Below are 21843 nucleotides of genomic sequence, written 5' to 3' on the forward strand. Positions count from 1 at the left end.
AGAGAGGAGAGAGAGAGAGAGAGAGAGAGAGAGAGAGAGAAAGACAGACAGACAGACATCTCACAGCAGGTTGGTTTGTTGAGACGAACCCTGGTCAGCGTTGAAAAGGTTTCTTCCCAAGGGGAAGGGGAGGCAAGTGGGTGTAGCCATTTCCCTGACAATTTTCTAGACAGCTAAAAAACTGCCTTCGTTACTTTAAGGAAAAAGAATGCAATAGGAATGCAAAGTTATGCATTTACTTCAGCTGATGCATCCGAATTTGAAAAAAAGATGACGAATCGAGTGTGACTCAGAGCTAAACCCTTTTTGTCTGGGATGGCGGAACGAAAGGATAAAAGTGATGGCCCCCAAGGCCAAGGGGAAAATACGCGGCCAGACGGGCAAAAAGGCTCAAACTTCAAAGGGGGGAATTATTATCATTATTATTGCCGGGCCGGGCAGCCGTGCCAGCGGCTTTTTCCTCGGCGGCCAAAAATACTGCTTTACGCCTCTTGCTTGCTTGTTTATTTGTTTATGTGCGCGGTCTGCAAGAGTGGTGTGTATAGTGCAAGTGAGTGCCTCGCCAGTGGTGGCTAATTAACGCGCTCGGCTCGATTTGCTCGCAATTAGCAGCACCGCCGCTGCGAAAACGATAATGAGCGACGCAGTTCAATGTCAACGTTCGGCCGATAAAGCGGCCGAATCGCAATCACGGCCGCGGCAGGGCACCAACCTAATCGCCGACCAACATGCAATCTGGCTCCATCGAATGCGTTCAATACGGAAACAGAAGGGGTTGGGGGAAGAAAGAAATGACTTTCAAATCATTAAAGACTCATACACCTTTTGAATGAACAACGTTGCTCACCGCAATGCCAAACCCCCGAAAATGCAGTAAATTTGGCACATCTGTATTGCAGAAGAGCACATACTCATTTTAACCCATGGCATTTGAATGAAGACGTTTTTAATTGCCTAAAATATATAAAAAAGGTATCACGTCTCTTTTTTATTTATTAACGTAAGAATAAAAAGTCATTAATTTTGCTCCTAAACTCAGAAAACGCCCCTAGTCATTAAAATTCGGTCTGATTATTTGCTAATCTGTCGAAAAGGGTTTGAACGAGGCACGCAATTAACGGGGAAAAAGAAACAGCGGTGTGCATGCCATTACCAAATTCACACGCGATTGCCCCGCTCGAATCGACCACCTTCTTTCAACCCTCGCGTTCACACACGTGGCCCGGAATTTCGAGGGCTTGAAATCGAGGCTGTTGTGTGTAATTAAATCGTTGCGGGTCGAATGTAGATCAAGATTAGAGACATAATCCAGAAGGCGGTGGGCGCTCACGCAATTGAGCCGAAAGGTGGCTCATTGTCAGCCAGAATAATGCAACACCAAACTATTCTACGCCAGAATGATAATTGTGCCTGGACAGAGATTTTGTAATTCATGAATAAAAACGCTGCTGTAGACGCGATATGCATTAAATCGGCCGTAATTGGCATTACAAATAATGAAATAAATAAAACAGGCGGCCGAGACACACACACACACACACACGACGGCTGACCCTGAATGAAAGTGAAAGCGACACCAACCGACCAACAATGAATAATATTACATTATTTGCCCCTTGACGTCACTCAACGTGAGAGTACGCGTTGCGCATACACGCGCGCGCGCGAAACAACCACCGCAAATGAACCTGCTGCAACCCTTGGGACTAGGCTTTGGCTCAAAATAACGAACGAGAGTGCTTTTGAGTTCGTTAAAGCCAAAACTGGAAAGAAATATTGTAAAAGACAAGTATAACAGACTGCTTGAAGGGGGTATGCAGGAAGTCTAATAACATTTTAGCAATATACTGTAAAAAATTCAGACTAGAAATAATTTATGAAGTGTTGAAATATTATGATATTAACGCCATGATTTATAAAAGGGGTTAACTGTCTGAACAGATTCAGCATTCATGTCTCTTTAGTTGATTAAAAATGGTAACAAACAAAATAAAAATATTAATATCATTTTCTCCAGTACAAGTTTAAGGCCAATATAGACAGGACTTAGCCGAAAATTTGAATAGTCTGGAATCCATGTCGTAAGACAAGTAAATTCAAAATGAAGGTGATATTTGAAGGTGTGAATTAAGCAGCAGTTAAAATCGTTAATGATTCATTAGTTTCGATCCTTTCACTTGATTTTGGAAATTTCAAGCCTACTACATAATGAGAGCAGTTGGCGCCTGTATGTGTGTGTGCACATATTTTTCGAACCCTAAATATCCAGTTTTACACGTCTCTGCGGTGTTTACCAAAGTCTGAAAATGGAAACTGAGCGGGGAGTGAGGCCAGGCTGACTCGGTTGAGGTTGGTTGTGCAAAGGAACGTGTTCCCAAAGGCCAACAGCAGCCGAGCGCAGACTACACAAATCTGAGCCGGTGCTGGAAAACAGCTCGGGACAAAATGTTGCAGCGAAATGAAACGTTGCTGCTACCGAAAGCTTTTGTTCTGTGTCACTCCGTCTACATTATCATTTCGGCGAGCTCGGCGAAAGAGGGAAAATCAATTTCGGCGCGCTGCAGCCGCCGCCAGCGACGCAAGAGGTGAAAACGTGCGCGAATTTTTTTTTTTGGTGGAAATATCGCACTCGGAATTAATCCGCCGCTGAAAAATGATCGCAGCCGGAATTTTTATTGCTCGCGCTTGCCGCCCGGCCACGTTTTCGCCACACATCTGCCGTGTATTATTTGTTTCGATTAATCACCAGTAGACGTGTGGAATTCGTTGCCGAGATAAATGCAAATCTGTTTCAAATTGAAATTAATTATTTGAGGCAGAATCTCGCTAATAATTTGAAATATTAACGAATGGTGCTCTCAAGCTTTGACCACATTTCTCACATGAAGTTATTTTTACACAATAGTCAGGCAAGACACCTTTGTTCATGTGTGGGGAACTTTAATAACAAAATCACAAAATTCCCTTCAAATTCACAACCATTTTCTGCGTTAGAAATAGCTCACATAATTTTTCCAGCATGAAAATTAAGTTTCTTTCTTTTCTACTTTTTCACCCCCTTGTTTCGCAGGGCAGTCTGCCAGAAAACGATTATACGGCATGAACTCTGACCTTCAACCTAGCGTTTATTTACACAAACCTTGCACCGCCGTTGTGCCGGCACAACAAATCCGACTCAAAAGTGAGCAAAAAGCGGCTCGGCAACAGCCACGATGTATGTGATTGCGCGCCCGCCGAAATTGGCGCCGCCGCGCTCAATAAAAGGCCTGAGGCGCCGTTCAATTTTTCACTTAATTCCTCGCATCCGCCGCGAAACCAACAGCCGCCGACCACTTTTCGAGTGCGAAATAAAAAATTTGCCACATTTTTCCTCCTGGTGGGCCGAGCCAGTCGTTGACTTTTCAGGGAAAATCGACGCGAGAGAGAGAGAGAGAGAGAGAGGCTCTCCTCTGGCGGGCGGCGCAGAGGCGCGATTTTCCGTCAGTCGCGGGTACTCGCGCTCTCGTGCTTCTCTGGCGGAGGGTTCTTTCAGTCGCTACGAGTGCATGTGTCGCGCTCTTAAAGTCAGCTGGCCTGCAAAGAGCGGATCCAGACTGACTTGCTGTGAGAGCGTGTGGAAATTTTGCCAACTATTTCCAATTATATTAACCGGCATCAAGATAGATCAGATTTATGAGATCACAAACTTTTCAAAGCTGGGCCAAGTTCGGAGCGGGGGAATAAATTGTTTTCTCAAGTTTTATGGCCGTCTGAGCTGCCAATCTCGCCATTTCCATATTGCCTGCGCAAGAGGAAATAAATCCATCAGAATCACCCACAGAAGCCGATCTTTTAGGAGCGGAATTTGAAATTAACCAACACTAGCCAGCTATTCAAATGCAGCCGGAAATGAATTTCAAATTGCATCATTACTCGCTGTGCGCGTCGTGTGTGCTGCTATTCGGAAACCCTGAGTTCGTGCGACCTGCTAGTGCGCTGCACTTCAGAGAGCAGGCAACCTTCGCGGCAAATCAATAAAATCGAGTGTAAAAGCTGGCTGCACGTGCGATTACCTAGATCGTGTTTCATGTAGCATAATTATCATCAAACGAGGCTCTGTGCGGCCGTTCCGAGAAATGGCTGTGCAGACGTGTGTGATTTCGGCGCGAACGGAGTGTTGGCCAACCTAGACCTTGCGGGATTGGGCCGATGCCGGGGCAAAATGAAATAAAAAAAGAGAAAGAGTCGTCGGCGCCTGAAATAGCTCGCGAGTCGGGTCGGTCTTTCCCGTCGGGGCCGCCACAAAAAGCGGGAACGCGTCGGGACACACGCGGCCGGCCAGGAATTTCCTGTTCGGTTTCGCAATCTGGCGAGCGCGAGAGCGTTTTAAAAAACGAGCGCTGTGTTGGCCTTCTGCGAGTGGGTGACCTCCGCAGCGGACACTCACCGCCGCCAACCTACCACCACCCAGCACGTGTGATTGTTTCCACCGTCATGAATGAGGCGGGCAGGTGAGCGCGCCAAAGCACCGGAAGCCGCCGGCCGGCAGGCGCTCGTTTTGCCACTTTTCGCTTTCCCAACACCGCCTCAAGGCGTAAAAACTCTAACAAATGTGATAAGAAAATTCAAAAATCGTCCTTCTGCAGGAAAGCATTTTAAACTGTCGCTTTTTTATTTGGGGTTCCCTCTGAAAACAATTAAACCCAGGAAATTTTATTTCTTCAAGGTTTTTATAGCACAACTCACAACAATACCAACGAGTCAAAATGGCGTCCCTCGGAACTATTATAAAATTTCAATGACAACAAAAAACTCTCGAAAGGACCTTTAAATCTCTCCCATTTTTACTACTGTTGCCAAATCGTTTCTAAGGAGACCTGGCGCAAAGAATGCGAAAATCGGAGAGGTTAATGCCAGTTGCGGTGGCCGATGCCACAATGCTGGACCTTGATGCTGTGCTCTCTCGCTTGCGCACTCAGGGGCCGGTTTTTCTATATCTCCAGTCAGCCATGAGGGGGCAAAGGCTGCGTGGAATTCGGTTTGCTTAATGAGTCAACGCATTCCACCTATGGAGCGGCCGTGTGCACAGTCGTTTCGAGGCAAACAGCGAGAAATCACACACGTCGGATAATTCGCCCCGAGAGTGCGTACTTTGTTCGAAATTGACGAATTCAAGCGCAAACTTGCTATAATGAAATGCAAACACGAATTCTTGAAATCGTACGGAGAGTCGAGATTCCGCACGGGTTTCTTTCACCTGGTGAATTTGGCCGTTTTCGCGCTGGGAGCGGGCGAACTTTGCGAAATTTCACCTTGGCAACGACGGCACGTTTCGCAAGCAACTCAACCTGCACAAATATTTTTTTGGCATTGCTCTTGCAAACAGCAGGAAACTGGTTTTCAGAGCAACTAAAAAATCGAATGGCTAAAAATAAAATCAATATCCCAGAAACCTGCCATTCACTTCTTTAACAAATGTGCTTTTTTTGAATAAAAATTAATTCAGTTTTTTCATTTATTTTTTTAATTCTGGAAAAAAATTGTTTTAGCAAGGGTGGCAGGTCGAGGGACACGTCGACGGACGGCGTGACCGGACTGATGCTGGCCGAGACATGTGAAAGTCTGTTGGCCTTCGCCGCCGATGAAAATGGCCTTGGTGGCTGCTCTAATCGCGAGAGCGACGACAAATGAGAAAGAAATCCACCTTTGAGCGTTCGGCTTGCAGCACTTCTCGGGGGTTATTCCAGTACAAAAGACGGCGCAGAGACATTTTTAAATGGGGGATGCAACGGGGCTGCCGGCTGGCTGTTGGGGAGCGCACGCAGACGTTGGAACGGCATCTGCTACCTGAGCCATAACAGGTCCTTACCATGGGAACCGGCGAAAAAAAACAACAAACACGCACCCCTGGCGCAGGCTGGAGGAAAAAGATGCGGACCGGGGGCTTTTTGCACAAAGCGAGATGAATGATGATGACACAAACTCTCTTTTTATCTAGCAGGTCGGCTGCGCGAGGAAAAAATTGTGCCGCCCCGGGATAATAAAAGTGCGTGCCGAGTATTTAAAGCAACGCGCACACTTTGTTTGGAAATGACTTTGGGAACCTAACGGAATTCGTTCGTTCGTTCGCCCTCCGCTCCGCATGCTGTGTTTGAACAGAAGCCGGCTGCTCAAAGTTTCCGAGGAAGTCGGCAATTCTGCCTTAATTCGTCACCTCCGCTGTCAGTCGGATCTTCTCATGCGATTGAAGCCGCGAAACAAACGAAAATCAAAGAGAGAGAGAGAGAGAGAGAGAGAGAGAGAGAGAGAGAGAGAGAGAGAGAGAGAGAGAGAGAGAGAGAGAGAGAGAGAGAGAGAGAGAGAGAGAGAGACGAGGTTTCTTTCAGACACTCGCAGCAGTCATTAAAATCGAGACGCAGACGCAACTCATAATGTAATCCGCGAGGCGTTGAACAAGTCTGAGTGCGCGATTGTTGTTTCTCTCACGCGTGTGCGTTTTGAAACTGAGAAGCCTGCGATTCCGCAATGCAAGTCTGGGCTTCTCGTAATCTATTTATGCTTCCTGCCAAAGGAAATGAAGCAAAACCAGCACCAGCGCAGCTAACCGACTCGCTAAGTGAGTACTATTTTCGGCGGCGGCGCGAACGCAGCAGTAAAAAAAGTTTTTCCGTCTCTCTTGGCTGCCGCGACAAGTCTGACGAGTTGCAGCGCGGCCAAAAAGTACAAAAATCCAGCCAGTGAGAAAAAGTTATTCGCGGCATAGGCTGTTTGAAAAATAGAAATAAAACTTTCCCGACTGAGAATAATAGGAAAAAGGAGCAAGCAGGGCGTGCGTGTTTGATTTTGATCGTTTTTTACTCGTTGCTGCACGATTTTCCTATGGAAACTCGGCCGGCATAAAACGCACGCCAACAGACGGCAAGGCTTTAAATGCAAATTAAACAACCGTCGGCCGCGTTTAAATGGCCGGTGAGCGTACAAAATGATTTGGGCCCGCAGCAGCTGACGCGGCAGCAAATGTTGCAGCATTAAAATTAAAAAAAAAAAAAAAAAACGGAAGCAGACTGACGCACGAGTGTGTGTCCGACGGAGATAAAAGTGCGCTGATATGCAATTATCGTGCGACTGCGTTGTTTCCTAAATTGGCCGGCATGGCATTCCCTGGGAAAAACTGATATCAAAACAGAATTCAAAGCAAAAATAGCAGCAACTCTACTGTGAATTCTCCCAGACATAAGGTACGAAATTTTAAATTCGATTCGAAAATTTAGATCAATCCTGAATCCAACAATATTTCAAGATTCTTTAATCACCAATGAAAAATAAAGATCAAATCAATTCTAAAATTATTATTAATTAAACAAGTCAGTCAACCCGCTCCCAGTTTTTAAGCTCCCATTTAAGATTTGTGTTAAGATAATTATAAATTTAATTTCAACAATCATGCCTCATACAAATCAAGATAAGTCCTCCATATTGGTAGGGTAAAACGTTTGTTAATATTTCGATTCGAGACAGTTTTCTGCTCATGGCAAACGTCCTCCACGCGAAGGAAATCAATCGGCCTTTGGATTTTTTCTAAATCTTTTAGCATTTCGCAAGCGGCGTTGGTCTGTAGAAGAACATTTGCAACGTGCTATCATCACCAGGTTGTGAAAATCCAGCGTCATCTTGCTCTCTTCCCTCGAGAGCTGCCATGCATATATTTATCTACGCGCGTTTGATTCAATTGCCTGCCTGTGAGTGTGTATGCTCGCGCGAGTGTAAATATGTTTTACAATTGATTGTCGCAATAATGAGGCGGTTGTTGCGAGTGCAGCACTGCTTGCAACACTCGCACACACTCGCACACACACACACACACACACACACACTCGCACCTTGTTAGTTAGTGCAAGGCCAGTTAATAGTCGGTTTGCAGGCATTCGCTCGCTGCGCACAGCTCCACCGGCCGTGCGTCCAGCTCGTGCAACAACCCTTTCCTCGCTCGCTTTGTAACGGCCAGCTGATGCCAAACGGTCGCCCCCAGCTGATGCACACGCACCCCTGTGCTCGCTCGCTGCCTGCCCGCCCGGTCGGCTGGTTCTCATTGCGTTACGCGTTTTTACTGCAGTTCACACGCCAAGGCTGCGTTTCACTTTCTCTGCAGCCACGGCCGCCGACCGGACGAAAAGGCGCGCGGGCTAGCTTTCTTCAAGGCCTAGCCCCCTCGAATGCGAACGAATCCTCCGTGTGTCATTCGCGATTTCGTCCCGCCGATGCACAAGGATGATTAATCTCCGCTTGCATCCCGATTGCTTCCTCCTCCTGAGTCGTGCAGGAAACTTTGCGTTATTGCGATTGAAATTGTTTCTTGAATCAGAGGCGGGCGAAATATTTCTCGGAAGGGACGGGGAAATCGTTAGCTGTTTCGGAATATTGCCGGAGTGGATTCGTGACCCGGTCATTTTTCCAAGTCGAAAGACATGTACTGAGAAAACAGTTCAAACACTAATGAATTAGAGGCTCACTTTTGACAAATATTAGTTATTCAAAGATTTTCTGATATTTATTTTGAAAATTTCTTGATGCGTGATAATTTGTTCTCATTTTTTTATTTACCAAAAATTACAGTTGATTTTTTCACAAAATTGAATTGCATTTGCTAAGATCTTGGCTAGACCATTGCTGATTGGCCAATTTCATAAATGAATTACTGCAGTCACATCCAGTGAACAAGGCGGCTTTTATAGACGCTGATTGCACTTGGCAAATATTCTGAATCCGACTAATGAAGAGATTCCCACACTGGTTGGTGCAAGCGTTGCAAATTTCAACCTGAATGCAGCCCAAACCGTTTCAAAACGTGCACTTGAGCAAGCCACCGCTTGGCTGGCTCGCCGTGGATGAAAACGGCAAAAATTGCGATAGATTCGCGCGCGCACTCTAGGATTTCGCAGGCCGCGTTCCCGTTTGGCGGTCGCCAAGGCCGGCCGATGGCAATTCGGCGCGAAACGGGCCTGAGAGCGCGCCAGGTGCGCCGAAATTATTGCAAAGGGTCGGAGCGCGGCGACCTTGGCCTTGGCTGCGGTTTCGCAATCGGCAATTTGAATACGAACACAAAAGCGGCGTTGGCCAATTTTTGCGCTGCCACCGCCGACGACGTGGGAGTGCGAAGGCATCGAATTAAACCCTGGCATTGGGCAATTATGCAGTTGCGACACGCGCCAGCCAGCTCGCAGCCAGCTCTTATGTAAATTGAAACAATTGACGTAACAGACGCACCAGTCCGATTGTCTTGCCGGCCGGAATAAATAAACATTTGAAAAGAACCACTCTAGCAGCCCGATTGTCACGGTGTTCGTTTTCGCAACCCTTTATCTCTTCTCAGCAGCTGCGCGGGACGAAAAAAATCCTGTCCAGATTTCGTTAAGTTCTTGTCTGTTTCCAAACAGATTCGCAAAGAGGATTAAGCAAATGTATCCTAGACTTTAAAAAATATCCTTTACAAGCTAAGAATTTGATCACCGTGAATTGCAAATTTCAGCATTGTTCTCAAATCCGTCCGAGAAGGCCAGGTTGCAGCAGCTGGCCGCGCGGAGGGCTTTTCATCGGCGATTGGCACATCACAGTCCGAAATCCGTGCCAAAACGGCTGAATCCTTTTACTTTTCGCCAGCGCGCGTTCGGATCGATACAATTTGTGCCGACGGCCGCAAAGTGGGCGTTTGTTTCAAAAGCCTGGAGCAACGCCCTGCTCCGCCGCTTTGACTGCTTTTTGGCGAAAACCGACGACGGGCCCGAAATTCGCCATCGTCAAACGCGGTCTCGTGCGCCGTGCCCGCGACGGTACACACACACACACACATACACGAGAGGAACGATTCAACCAACACCCACGCACGCACACAATGCTTGCTTGCCGCCGCTCCCCCAGCCTGGCGTGCGTGCACTAGACTGAAATCCTCCTGTGTCAAATCCCCTTGCACTGCCAAGGGCACTGCACCGAAAGCACAGAGTGTGTGTGAGAGAGAAAAAAGCACGCAACCAGCCATCCGAGCAGGCAGACTGCATGGAGGCTTTTTCGAGCGGCCATGTGCTTTGTCTGAATGTGCCAGCAGCGGTGAAAAATTTCCAGCAGCCAGCGTGGAATGCTTCCGAAGGGGCCACGGCTCACGGAATGGGAAGCTTTTCGATGGGAATTTCGCCTCCGGACTTAAGTTTTTGTTGCGAGAGTGGAAAAATTTCGTGCCCGTCGACAGAAATTCGTTTGAACGTCGGTGACAGGCGTTTCTGAGCGCCAAAAGGAAATCCTGTTTTTCATAATTCCAGCAATGATAGGGATTTCGAGAGGAAACGAAAGAAATAAAATCGCCACTAAACAGGAAAATTAGAGGCTACTCGGATCGATTAGCAGGCCGGTGGGACCAAGTTCGGTTTCCCCAGCTGAGTCAGATGGAACACCGTATCGGGAATTTCGGTTACCAATGGCTTTACATTTTTTACAAGTCGGTCGAATCCGAGTGTGACTCACCCAGCGCCGATGATACTCATATTGACCAGGGGGAGCACAAACTGTCGGCCACTCCACAATGCAACATGCGGCGGCGTCCTCCAGCAGTTGAAAGCGGCGAACGGAGCACCGAAAGCAGGGGCAGGCAGCAAGAGACCTGGCACAGGTAACACCACTACACTGGCAGCAGCACAACTACAGCCAACTGGCATCGCCACTGTCGCCGCTCGACTGCTCGCCGTGTTCTCTCTCTCTCCGAGCCGCCCGCCCCACCACTGCCTCCGCCGCTCAACGCCGAACGCCGCCGCGCCTTCTCTCGCTCTCTACCCCTTCCTTTCTCCCCGTCGGTGTTAGGGGTGACTTTTTATCTCTCGCTCCACCAGAGGGTTGCTGGCTGCCTCCAACTCATTATGCAGCCCCGCTGCTAAATTAATTTCGGCCCCGAAACCTCCGCTTCTCGAGGGGATGTGAGAGATCGCAAAAATTGGGTTCATTGAATCCGAAACGAGGATCTGATGACTCGCGATCTGCATTCGTCCAAAGCCACCCTCGTGGCTCCAAGATCGTTAATTCTAATGCCGAGCACGAAATTTAACCTGTGACCTTGAAAAAGGTTGCCAGCTTTTAAACGAGAAAGTATAGAACCTCTTTGCATACCAAATGTTTCGTTTTAAGGCAAGTAAAAACGATTTTCTCAAATATACGCGACTTTTTTATATTGCAATGCCTGCTAAAGCTGACAACCTAAGCCGGGAAATATAAAATTTCATGCACAACTGTATAACTCCTTCTAAATAATAACACTTTGAAAAATACTAATAATTACAGGCCACAATGAACCATTTAGAACTAGCACGTGTTAAGTTATTTTTAAATTCTTGCGAGCTGACCTGGAAACTCTTCATAATTTACGATTTCTGGCAAGAATTCGGGCAGAGCGGACGAAAATTGCATTTAAATTTGCCACGTTGGCACTAAATTATTCCGGCTGGCAGTGGTGGTACTATTTTTCACATCCCCAGACGGCAGTTATCTGCGCTCCGGTCGGAGACCTTCCTCGTCTTTCCCTTGGGCAGGGTTCTTTCGTGCTCGGGGTCGTCCCGTGTTCTTTCCTACCTTGGCCTTGGGCCCTTGGCTCCGTGCATTGAACGCGCGTCGTACGTACAGTGAGGGCTGATATGCATGAGCAATCAGAAAGGGTTGAAGGATAAGAAGGGGCAACCCTTGCTTGCTTGCTATAGCCGCGGAGATGAGCCGTTCGGAATTATTATTCAACAACCGAGTTGACGTTGTGCGACGGCTTATCTTTCGCCTTCGTGCCAGCTTGGATTCATTTTTAAAGTCAAGGCGAGCCCTTTGTTCTTTTTTGGGGTGCATGAGAATTATTGTTCCAATTCAAGACACACACGATTATCCAGTATATATGGCTTTCTTATGCTGATGTGAAGCTGGTCTTAGCAATGCAAATAATTGCTAACTTTAAAAATAAAAAGTGTCACCATTTAATTTGCTTTCAGAGAAGATAAAATTGAGAGCTATCAGGTAAATAAACGAATAAAATTTTCAATAGGAGATTCGAAATGCTGATTTCTTAAATTTATTTGAGTCACCAAATTGATTAAATTTAGCCTTTTCCCCCATTTCTAAAAACGTTAGATGAGAATGTTTCCTTTTGCACAAAGAGCAATAACACAGCAATACGCCCACAGTGCGACAATAAGGCTCAACCTGCAGAGCATATCACCCCGTCGGGTGTGCGCCACAACAGTAACAATAATAATTGCGACGTCGGCGAAAAGCATCGCGGAAAATGAAAACGTGGATCGGGATCAAGCGTTCACAATGTGTGGTTACGGTTTTTCCATTGGGGATTGCTCAAAATAGTAGTGGCAGTGCGTGTGTGAGTGAGAGCTATACAACAACTCGCGCCGCTGTCGAGAAGAATTGCACGCGGCTGGAGAGCGACTAGTGCACTCATTTGCAAGATTGCTAATCACTGCAAGCAGTGGTTTGCATATTATAGTCGAGCTGTTTCATTTACAAGATAAATATGGGTGTTTGAAATATCAAGTTGTAATGGGAAAATTGAACCGATTAAAAGAAATGAAGTGATCAATTTAATATATATTATTAAATGGTATTTGCCATGATTTACGAGTCGGATCAAATTTATTTTAACATTAAGGATCTACAGGACGATTAATTGCAAATCAAAATAGAGATTCTATAAATAACGACTACACGCAGTCCAAAATTTCAAACAGGATGCGAAATTTCGCGATGTATCGATAAAACACAAACTAGTAGAGGAGAAAAACAATTATGTTCCGCGAACCAGTGCGGCTAATCATCATTATCTCCTATGCGGAGGGTCTCTCTCGCTGGTGAGTACGTGTTTTTTGAATTGGAGACGCGGGGTATCACTCACTCTATTAATACCGGAGCCCCCAGACGCGCGCGCCAACGACGGGCCAATGCAGTGCGATTTCGGCGCCCGTGTAATCAGCTAATTGGGCTGCCGAGGGATGCTGCATGGAGCGGGCGGGAGAGCCAGCCAGCGATGGATGCATGCACGAGCAGAAACAATAAATCGCGCGCCGCATTGTCTCTCCTGCTGCTGCTCTATGGGTTATTATACTCTCTCTCTCTCTCTACACACACACGCTGGCAAATATGATGATATTGCGCCACCCCGTTGATGCTACACTGCCAACGGCCCGCAGAGGGAGAGAACAGCAGCTCTCGCGAATCCGCTGCTCTGCGATACACAAACACACAGCGGGAGACAGGCACACTGTGTTACATAGCTGCTGCTGCTCTTGGCAAACGTCGGCGAGCAGATGGATTTTGCATTTTTCGAAATGGGATAGCAGTTTGGTTAATTTAAAGGGTCATGAAGGATGAGAACATTTATTTTCATCGCTCAACAACCGCAACTCTCGCAATGAGCCGAGAAGGAGGTTTTACCCCTAAATGAGAAATTATGCGGCCTAATCAAGGTCGAATTCGCTCAAATGTCCCGTGCGACGCTTCCATTATATTGGTCGACGAGGCGACATTGCAGTGAGAGAAAGAGAGAGAGCCCACCAGCAACTACGCGAGATGATGATGATGACGACGGCGATGGAGCTCCTCCATTCTGCTCTCTCGCTGTGCTTGCTGCTGCTGCTGGTGGTAGTGGAAACCATAGTGATATTTCGGGGTGGCTGCAGTTTCCATGACGACACGCGAGTGCACGCAATTCGCTCTCTCACTCTCGGTACCAAACTACTAGCTGCGCGAGCTGGCTGTGGCGTTTGACAGGACAGGGGGCCGAAATGCCGAGGTGGTCCCTCGTCGTCGGCACACACAAACACGCTCTCATTCGACACACACATGCGTTTATTGACCGCACGGCTGGCTAAATACACCGAATTTATTTATACGCGCGCTGCATGTTTGTTAATGCTGTTCTAAAGCCGCCTTCGAGCTCAGTTCTACGTGTCGTGTTTGTGTAAATCAGCCTGGATCGAAGACAGCGTCAGTATCAGTGGAAGTTAATTAGCACTTGATTTGCTCCAAGCAGACAGCTCCGGTCCTTCGTGATGATGACCGCAAAGTGGAAAAAGTGATAGACGAGAATAAGCCTCCAGCTGTGTTAGTCCCGCGAAAAGAATTTATTTTCAATTAGACTTAAACTTGCACTTTGTTTGCAGAGTTTAAAGAGTTTTGTAATCTAACTGAAAATTTAATCTTAAAATATAAGCTTTGGAGAAAATGAGGGCATTTTTGTTTTTAAAAATTAGCTTTGTAAAATTATTAACGTGGCTGTTCTTTTCCTGCAGCTTTTGTTCGGGCCCGAAACGAGAACAGGCGGAAAAGGCTATTTTCGCTAAAAGCCTGACTTGAGCAACCTTTCAACGGGGCATGTGGACCGGCGCTCTTTCCGCCACACTCAGAGAGCCAATTTCGCGTGTGTTTGTGTGCGAGATGCGTGCGTGCTGCTCTCGCCGGTGTGACACATTTAAAATTTTATTATGTCATTGCCGCCGCCGAGAGCTGGTGTGTATTATAATAATGCGCGCCGTCAATAAAGCGGCAGTAAAAACGGCTTGTTCGCGCTTTATTCGGAGCACATTCGATACACTGGTATATGGTCTGGGACCTTTTTTATATGCGCGCTGCGGTATTGAAACGCTCTGCAATCAGAGCCGAATTGCTTCAATCGCAAAGAAAGCATGAGAGGCAGCGTGTGATTGGAGAAAAGAGCAGTTTTTGCCAGCACATACAGCAACTCGAGAGCGTCGGCTTTTTTGATAAAAATTGAGTTTATTCAGACGGAATTACTGTTAATTCACTCGAGTGGAGCGTTTTTGTCTCGCCAAAAACTCTTGCTTTCGCGTCAAAAGGCTTTTTCACGTCTCGCTTTTTGTCAAGAGCTTGTAATATTTGGGGATGAAAGGAATACGTTGGAAATCATATTTGAATTTCGCCTGGGGAATATTTATTTTGTTTTGCACGAAAAAAGCTCAATGTCGACCATTTTCATGTTTAATGCTTATATTTTAAGCTAAAAACATCACATTTTGAACTAGAATGGAAAAAAAACAGATTAAGCTCTATATTATATGCAAAGCATAGAACAGATCAATTTATCATTCACAAATAGAATTGTCATTGCGTAAACTTTTCCCCATCACACGCAGTTTGACTTTTCACGCAGGCTCTCAACCAACAAGGAAATATCGAGCTCTTTGTTTGTCGGCGAGCTTTGCAATTTTCGCACTACTTGTGCAAGAACACGAACCTGAAACCAAATAAACTTGTTTTCGTTTGGTTGCACAAGGCACACATTGTGTATGCAAAAGTGATTTCCAACTGTTCCTTTTTTGCTGCAATGATCTATACTACTATTTTCAGCCTCTTAATTGCAGTGCCGAGGAAGATTAAGCTTTAAAATAAACTGTTAGCGCCTCTTTGTTGAAAAATAAATTCGGCGTTTTTTGTGACCGAAATACGCGTGGATTAAAGGGAACGCGTGCAACTGGGTAAAAACGAAAACGAAAGGACGCATTTAGAAACCGAGAGTGCTCTTCTGCCCGTCGTCTTCCCAAACTGCAGACGAGAAACTCTCAGCAGGATATCTTTCCTCACAAAAAACGTGCACGCACAGAGAGAAGAAGGGCGGAGGGAGAAAGTTTCAAGTGCACATCCCTCGTTTTCTGCCCGCTTCCCCTTATCATTATAGTGCGCCCCGAAAGCATCCCTTTTAGCAGCAGCACGCCGAGGGGAACAACGTACACTGTTCGATAGACAGACAGACAGAATCGCTAGAATTGCAAGCGAAAAACGCGAAACGAAAATTGGTCGAGCCGTGGCACCGAGAAACGCGATACGAAAATTTGAGATGTACTGAGCATAGTTCCTGTTTCGTTTTTTTTGTGACTGCACCGTGCCAGAGCCAGCCAGCCATCGCGCCAGCAGGCAACTAACGGGTGAAAAAGCTCAAAAAGTGCAACGCGCGGTACGAATTGAAGCGAAAAGCACACAGCCTGGTGTTGAAGAAGTTGGAATATTGCTTTTCCGACCAAAGGGATCATACCGGCTAGCTATTTATTTTCAGGAGACGCATGGCTCTGCTGTCAAACGACAGGGGATTTGAAACTTTGTATTCTTTTCTCACTGAGAGTGAGACTGTAATCAACTTTGCGTTTCTCGGCTTCGCAAGACATCTGCACAAAGATGTATGGCTGAGGTCGATACACAAGGACGGTCCTTTCAATGCAAATAGGATCAGTTTGATGGATTGGTACACAAACAGTGGAGTTCTTTGTGCGCTGTCTGTTTAATGGACAACCGCAAAATGTAACAACATAGTAAGTAATTTAATGCAAACCAGAACGTTTTTGCTGAAATCGCTAGCATTAAACCCTATTTTGAATACTTATTGAGTAAATCTTTACGTCATCATCCGCTCAGTAATTTTGTCGGCTGTTTTGAGAGCGCGACAAACGGCTCATTTCACAGGGTTCATGCTCTAAAGAGACAACGACCAAGAATCGCTCTTAGCCATTTATAGTCATTTTGAGCGCACTTGAGCAGGTTGTCGTCGCAAACCACGTTTGTGGACTTGGTTTCCACGGACTGAAAGGTCGAAAGCGTGAGGCCAACGAGTCGAAACTCCTCCACGAGCCGATACAAACACTTAGCACTGATACACTATCATCTTGATTCAAGTCGCGTGTCGTGTGCGAGTACGCAAATAGCAACAACCGAGAGGAGTTGTCAGTCGGGAATTTTTCCCGCGGCTCATTTTCGAAGCGGTCGGGATCCTGGCTGGGTCCGTCAGACCCCAGAGGGACAACCCCGTGTGTAGAGCCCGAATCAAGACCCAAGTGTTATTATTATTTAGCCAGCATTCTCCTCGGTCAGCGTACGTATCCCGCAGCCAAGGTGATCTTGAGCCAAAGCGAGCGAGCGAGGGGATTCGAAAAAACATTCTCTACCTGACTCGCTCACGATGGCTGAATCCGACCGACCCATACCTGGGGTACATGGCAACAAAAAAGATTTTTCAACCTTTAAAAGGCACAATTGCTCCGAGGATGGGCCAGTCAGCCAGCATGAGAAACGCAGCCTTTTTGTGTTCCAAAATTCTAGGTACCCCACGCGGCGGGTCTAGGACGGCTGGCCAGGCTTTCCCAAATGATTTTACAAATTTACGATGCTATAAATTTGTGTTCCCTCCCTGCCTCTTTGTGCCGAAACATCAACAAGCGCTTTTGAACGGCCGCAGATGCTATCGAATGGAGAGGAAAGAAGGGAGATCCTTGCGAAAACGACTTTTCGGGGAATAATGAATCGCCCTTAACTTTCCTTCTAGGGAAAAATGCCACTATAAAGTTTAGGATCGATTGTTACTTAATTTTTTCACCAGAGTCAAACAGAAACTCTAAACTCTGGTGTTGGTTGCCTTCAAAAACTTGATAGAAAAGATATTCTCTTTTACTGAAGCGAACACCTTCAACGCTTAGAAATAAATTCACGAACCCTTCGCAGAGTGTAAACTTTGTGCAGCGCGCAACATGCGATTTTAATGAACACGAACAGCTGGCCGGCCGTCCGATATTAATCCGCGGCGAAACATTTGAATATTCAGTGCGGAAGTATAAAAAGGGCGGAATTTTGTGCGACAAAGTGGGTCCGCGGGCAGCTGGTGCCCAAACCGGCCCACGACACAGCTGCGCGACGATGTGCACGCGCGATTTGTGCAACGGGGTGGGTGCAGCGTCCGAAAAAGCCAGCAGCTGCCCCATTCGGCCCAATCAATGGGCACGAGGTCAATAGCATTGCACCAAGGTCTGCCAGGCAACTCGCGCTCGCTCGCTTTTTGGTTTATTCCGTGTGCGGTAATTGCGCTGACATAAGATCAGAATCCAACCTTGAACGGTCGATTTCGTGCTGGCTGGCGGAGAGAAGGGAACGCGCAGCCAGCCAGCCAGCTCTCCAGCCATTGCCATGACAAACATGATCCGTAAAAAAGCATGCAGCCAGACTCGGAAAAGTCGATAGCGCGCCGCGAACTTGAGTCGAGCGCCATCGTGCGGCTAAAGACACAACCGTACCACGGCTTCACGCAGAGAGACGCGCCGTGCGAACCTGGCGGCCGTTCGACGCTCCAACGCTAACTACTACTGACCTTCTCCACCACTTACGTATGCAAAACGTCGATTGCGGCAGAGCAAACTCACCTGAAATCAGAAAGAAAAGAATATTATCACTGACAACTTTTGGAAAAAGGTTATTCGAAATTAAATATTTCTAGAATATTCATCAACACAGAGATGTGCTTTCGAGGACGATAATTCATGGCCTGAAGAAGGACACGAATATTCAAATCGAGACCTTCCACGCGATAAAATGAGTGCTCCACGCAAATAAATCAAAATTTGATCAGTGTTATTCTTCACCATTAAATAGTTTCCCGATTTTGATTCAATGTGCCACACTGCATCGTTTTTCACACACCTAGAAATCACAAATCAGTGAATCAATGGGCTACTTGCGTTCGAAGATGGCGAGTAGGTTTGCAGTCTGTCGTCATTAATTCAACTCCATATTTGTGATTCAAAACACCTTCGCCTCGCACAAATAGCGTCGACAGCGGTCACTCAGCGCGCGTTTAGGGGCAACACTCCCAAAAGCGGCCTTCGGACCAAGTTGTATGTCCGTCAACTTAGAAAAATTTCAAAATGCCCTGCACTGCGGCGAAATTATTGGCGGGATGAATTGGGCAGCTCGCCGGCGAATTTTGAATACATGTGATTAAAAGCGTTTCGCGCAAGGTCAGGCCAAATGATAAGCGACCTTGCCGCGGCGAAAGCGCACAAACATTTTAAAATACGCGGAAATACTCTGGCCGCGAGTGTGACGGGCGTTCGCCGCTGAAAATACAATTTATTATAATCCAACTTCTTTTTCTCGCCACTCCAGAGAAGAAGGAAAAACGACCCGAGGGCTTATTAATGTATCATCAATTATTACTGTCGCTGGCGAGATCTCTGTTTCTCCCACTGGACTGCAGACGTGCTGCGTAAAAACGGTTTAATCGAATCTTCAAGTTGTACACTACAAGTTGAATTTTCCTTGCAGTATTTTTTTAAAAAATATATCAAGGCAAAATTATCAGTATTGGGTTTCAAAAGTAGGAATTAGTTTACAAGGAACTGATATGAAGCCTATTTAGAGAGGGTGGATCTATGCTCTTCTGATTTTTCTCCATTATGGCAACCCTGCTAAAAAAAACCAATTTAGTTAACCATCAAAATTCGATCAGACGAAGCAGTGAATTAAGCCGACGGCACTTGATTATAAGCAGACTGCATAAAAATAAATGATGCGAGAGTGTCGTCTTTTGATCCAAGATCAACTAACAAGGTCAAAGTGATAACCACAGTGCTGCGAGACGCCCAAGTTGTGGTGATTAGCATAACATCTAGGTGACATAAGTCTCATCAGCAGCCGCGGATGCGTTGCCCATCCGTTAAGCCACAACACAAAGCGCACATTCTGTCGTGTGCTTTTGTTCTTTTCCCCCTCTCGAGGCGCGCACAATCAGAGTGCGTGCCTCATTAACAATGGAATTAGTGCTGGCCAGCAATCACTATTTTTCACTCGCCGCGACGCCGCCGTAGAAATGAAACACTTTATTACACACACGGCTTGATCGTAAAAAGTGCGGACAGGCACTGCAAGCGTACAAGCAATTAATTTCGAGCGTGCTCTCTAGATTTTAATATTTGAATTCGTTAATAAACAAGAACGAAAAAAAGAGATTATTCTGTAGCTCCAGAGCAAAAGCGACAAATGTAATTATTTTATTAAAACTTGTCAAATTAGCTGCCAATAAACAGATTTTATGCTCCACGCGGAGGTTTTGCATGCCGGGAAAACAGGTTTCGCAAGAAGTGAATCGAGTCAGCTGCGATGCTGTCTCAAGAGAGACTAAGTGCGATTTTGACTAAATGCAGGGATTTTGGTTTCAACAACAGTCGACGTTGCACCAATCGAATCGATCTCATTCACAGCCCATTTAATGGGCTAAACTTACATATGTGTCACACACAAAAATTCAGATTGAAGGTCATACATCTTTTTTTACTGTGTTTATAGTTTTTATTTTTTCCCATGAAATAGGGCTGCAGTTGACAGCCGAAAAAAAACGATGACTTTTTACAACGAGGAATGTCCGAATTTTTCTTCTATAAAAAAATCTGATTTATGTAGCAACTTTTATAAATTAAGTATTGAATTCATAATCTATTCATGTCGCTAGCCGATATTTTAACGTCGGCGTTAATTAATATCAAAGAAAAAAGATGCGAATGAAAATTTTCCATTTATGATTTAAAATTGATTAAGCGGAATTAACTATAATATATGGCATCTCGTGTTACCCATATAATAATGTATGCATTTTGTGCGTTCAATCGGCGCAAAAGGAGCAGTCACAAACAAGGGCTGATGTCACACAGTCAGGTTGCGTCAGGCTGCATTCACTCTGCCGTCTTGAAGGACGCGCCAGTCCCTCTACTTACGTGTACAGAGAGCGCGACCACGTCTTTAATAATAAGAATCGACGAGCGAGCCTCTAAGACCGCTCAATCAACTGTGTCGCAAAGAATCAAGCAAGTATGACTGCTACACCCGATCAGGTGCGAAAGAACGCGTCAGCGCAGTCAGCTGCGAGGGCAAAAATAGCCACAACACCTAATGCGTGGTAAACTCCAAAAAAGCACTCAGCACTCTTTTCATTTGATGGGCGTTCTTTGAAGCATTATATTCAAAAAAGTTTATCTGGATTAGTTCTTAGTTAAAATTTGCCGTCGTATTTCTCTGCTCCAAGATTCTCTGTGAATTTGACCTCTATGTTATTAGTTTGTTATACTAGGGGGTTAAAGCCCTTGCGACAACAGTCGTCCTTTCTTGTGTCAACAAATTCAATATCAATGATTTGCCGTCCGAGATAAACAAGATTATTGGGACATTGGGAGCAAAAGGGATTTCAGCTAATTTGTAAACCAGTGGTCTCAAGAGAATTACATATTATACGCTATGTCAGCAGCGTGCCATTAAAACTAGAGGATCCTCCGTTAAAAAATTGAGGAGGACATTTATTGCGGATGATGCAGCACGAGGCGAGTCCTTGACCCGCGAACCTCGTGTTGCAGCAACTGCGGCCTTTTTTTGCCCCAACTCGCAAAGGAGTGATGTAGCTGAGGGATGATTTTGTCATGATTTTTTACTACGAAGCAGCATTGACTGAAATAAAATTATCAGAGAAATGAGTTTTTAACATTCAAGGTTTGATTTCACATTATCGCGTGGCATTTCAATAAATAATGCTATAAATATGATCTTTTCATGTTTAGAATAGAAGAGGAAGAAATAACGTATTTGACAAACGTTTTCCGACCGAGCCCCGTTGTCCGTGTAAAACAAGATAATAATTCCAATCAGCGTCAGTCTCAAGTGAAAAGCCGAACTGGAATTTCGAGCTGAATAAGAAAATGATCGTCTTGGCCGTCTTGACGGCGGACGAAAACGAATACGAGACCGTTTTTGGAGCGAGAGAAGGCGGCGGCGGCGGTGGTTATTCATTTAATTCATTATCTATCTCTCGCGGCGGCGGCGGCGTCTTCCTCACCGCATCAGCATCAACAAAAGGGTAGCGTGGACCAGTTTTTGTTTCTGGAAATCCATCGCGAGGTGGGAGGAGTCTGGGTCTGCTTCGGTCTAAAGGGGCACCTGCTGATGGTTCCCCCAGATAATGGCCCCGCATCGATCCCTTTTGGGCGTTTGGTCGTCTGGAGGCTTTAGCACAACACGATACCA

At 46.0% G+C, this 21843-nt stretch overlaps 1 protein-coding gene across 2 annotated transcripts in view; it reads right to left on the minus strand.

Annotated features, from left to right (window-relative positions):
* The window catches only part of gus (gustavus), a 37559-nt gene that overhangs the window by 6480 nt on the left and 9236 nt on the right, over positions 1–21843 (minus strand). The window contains exon 1 of one of the 2 annotated variants that reach the window (XM_065486896.1): positions 10492–10718. The exons of the other annotated variant lie outside the window; for it this stretch is intronic. Coding sequence (XP_065342968.1) covers positions 10492–10682 — 191 coding nt within the window. The 5' untranslated portion in view covers positions 10683–10718. Of the gene's footprint in view, positions 1–10491; positions 10719–21843 lie in introns of those variants that run through there. 2 annotated transcript variants of the gene reach the window in all.

The sequence above is a fragment of the Cloeon dipterum genome, chromosome 3 (assembly GCF_949628265.1).
Source record: "Cloeon dipterum chromosome 3, ieCloDipt1.1, whole genome shotgun sequence".
In the NCBI taxonomy this organism is placed as follows: domain Eukaryota; kingdom Metazoa; phylum Arthropoda; class Insecta; order Ephemeroptera; family Baetidae; genus Cloeon; species Cloeon dipterum.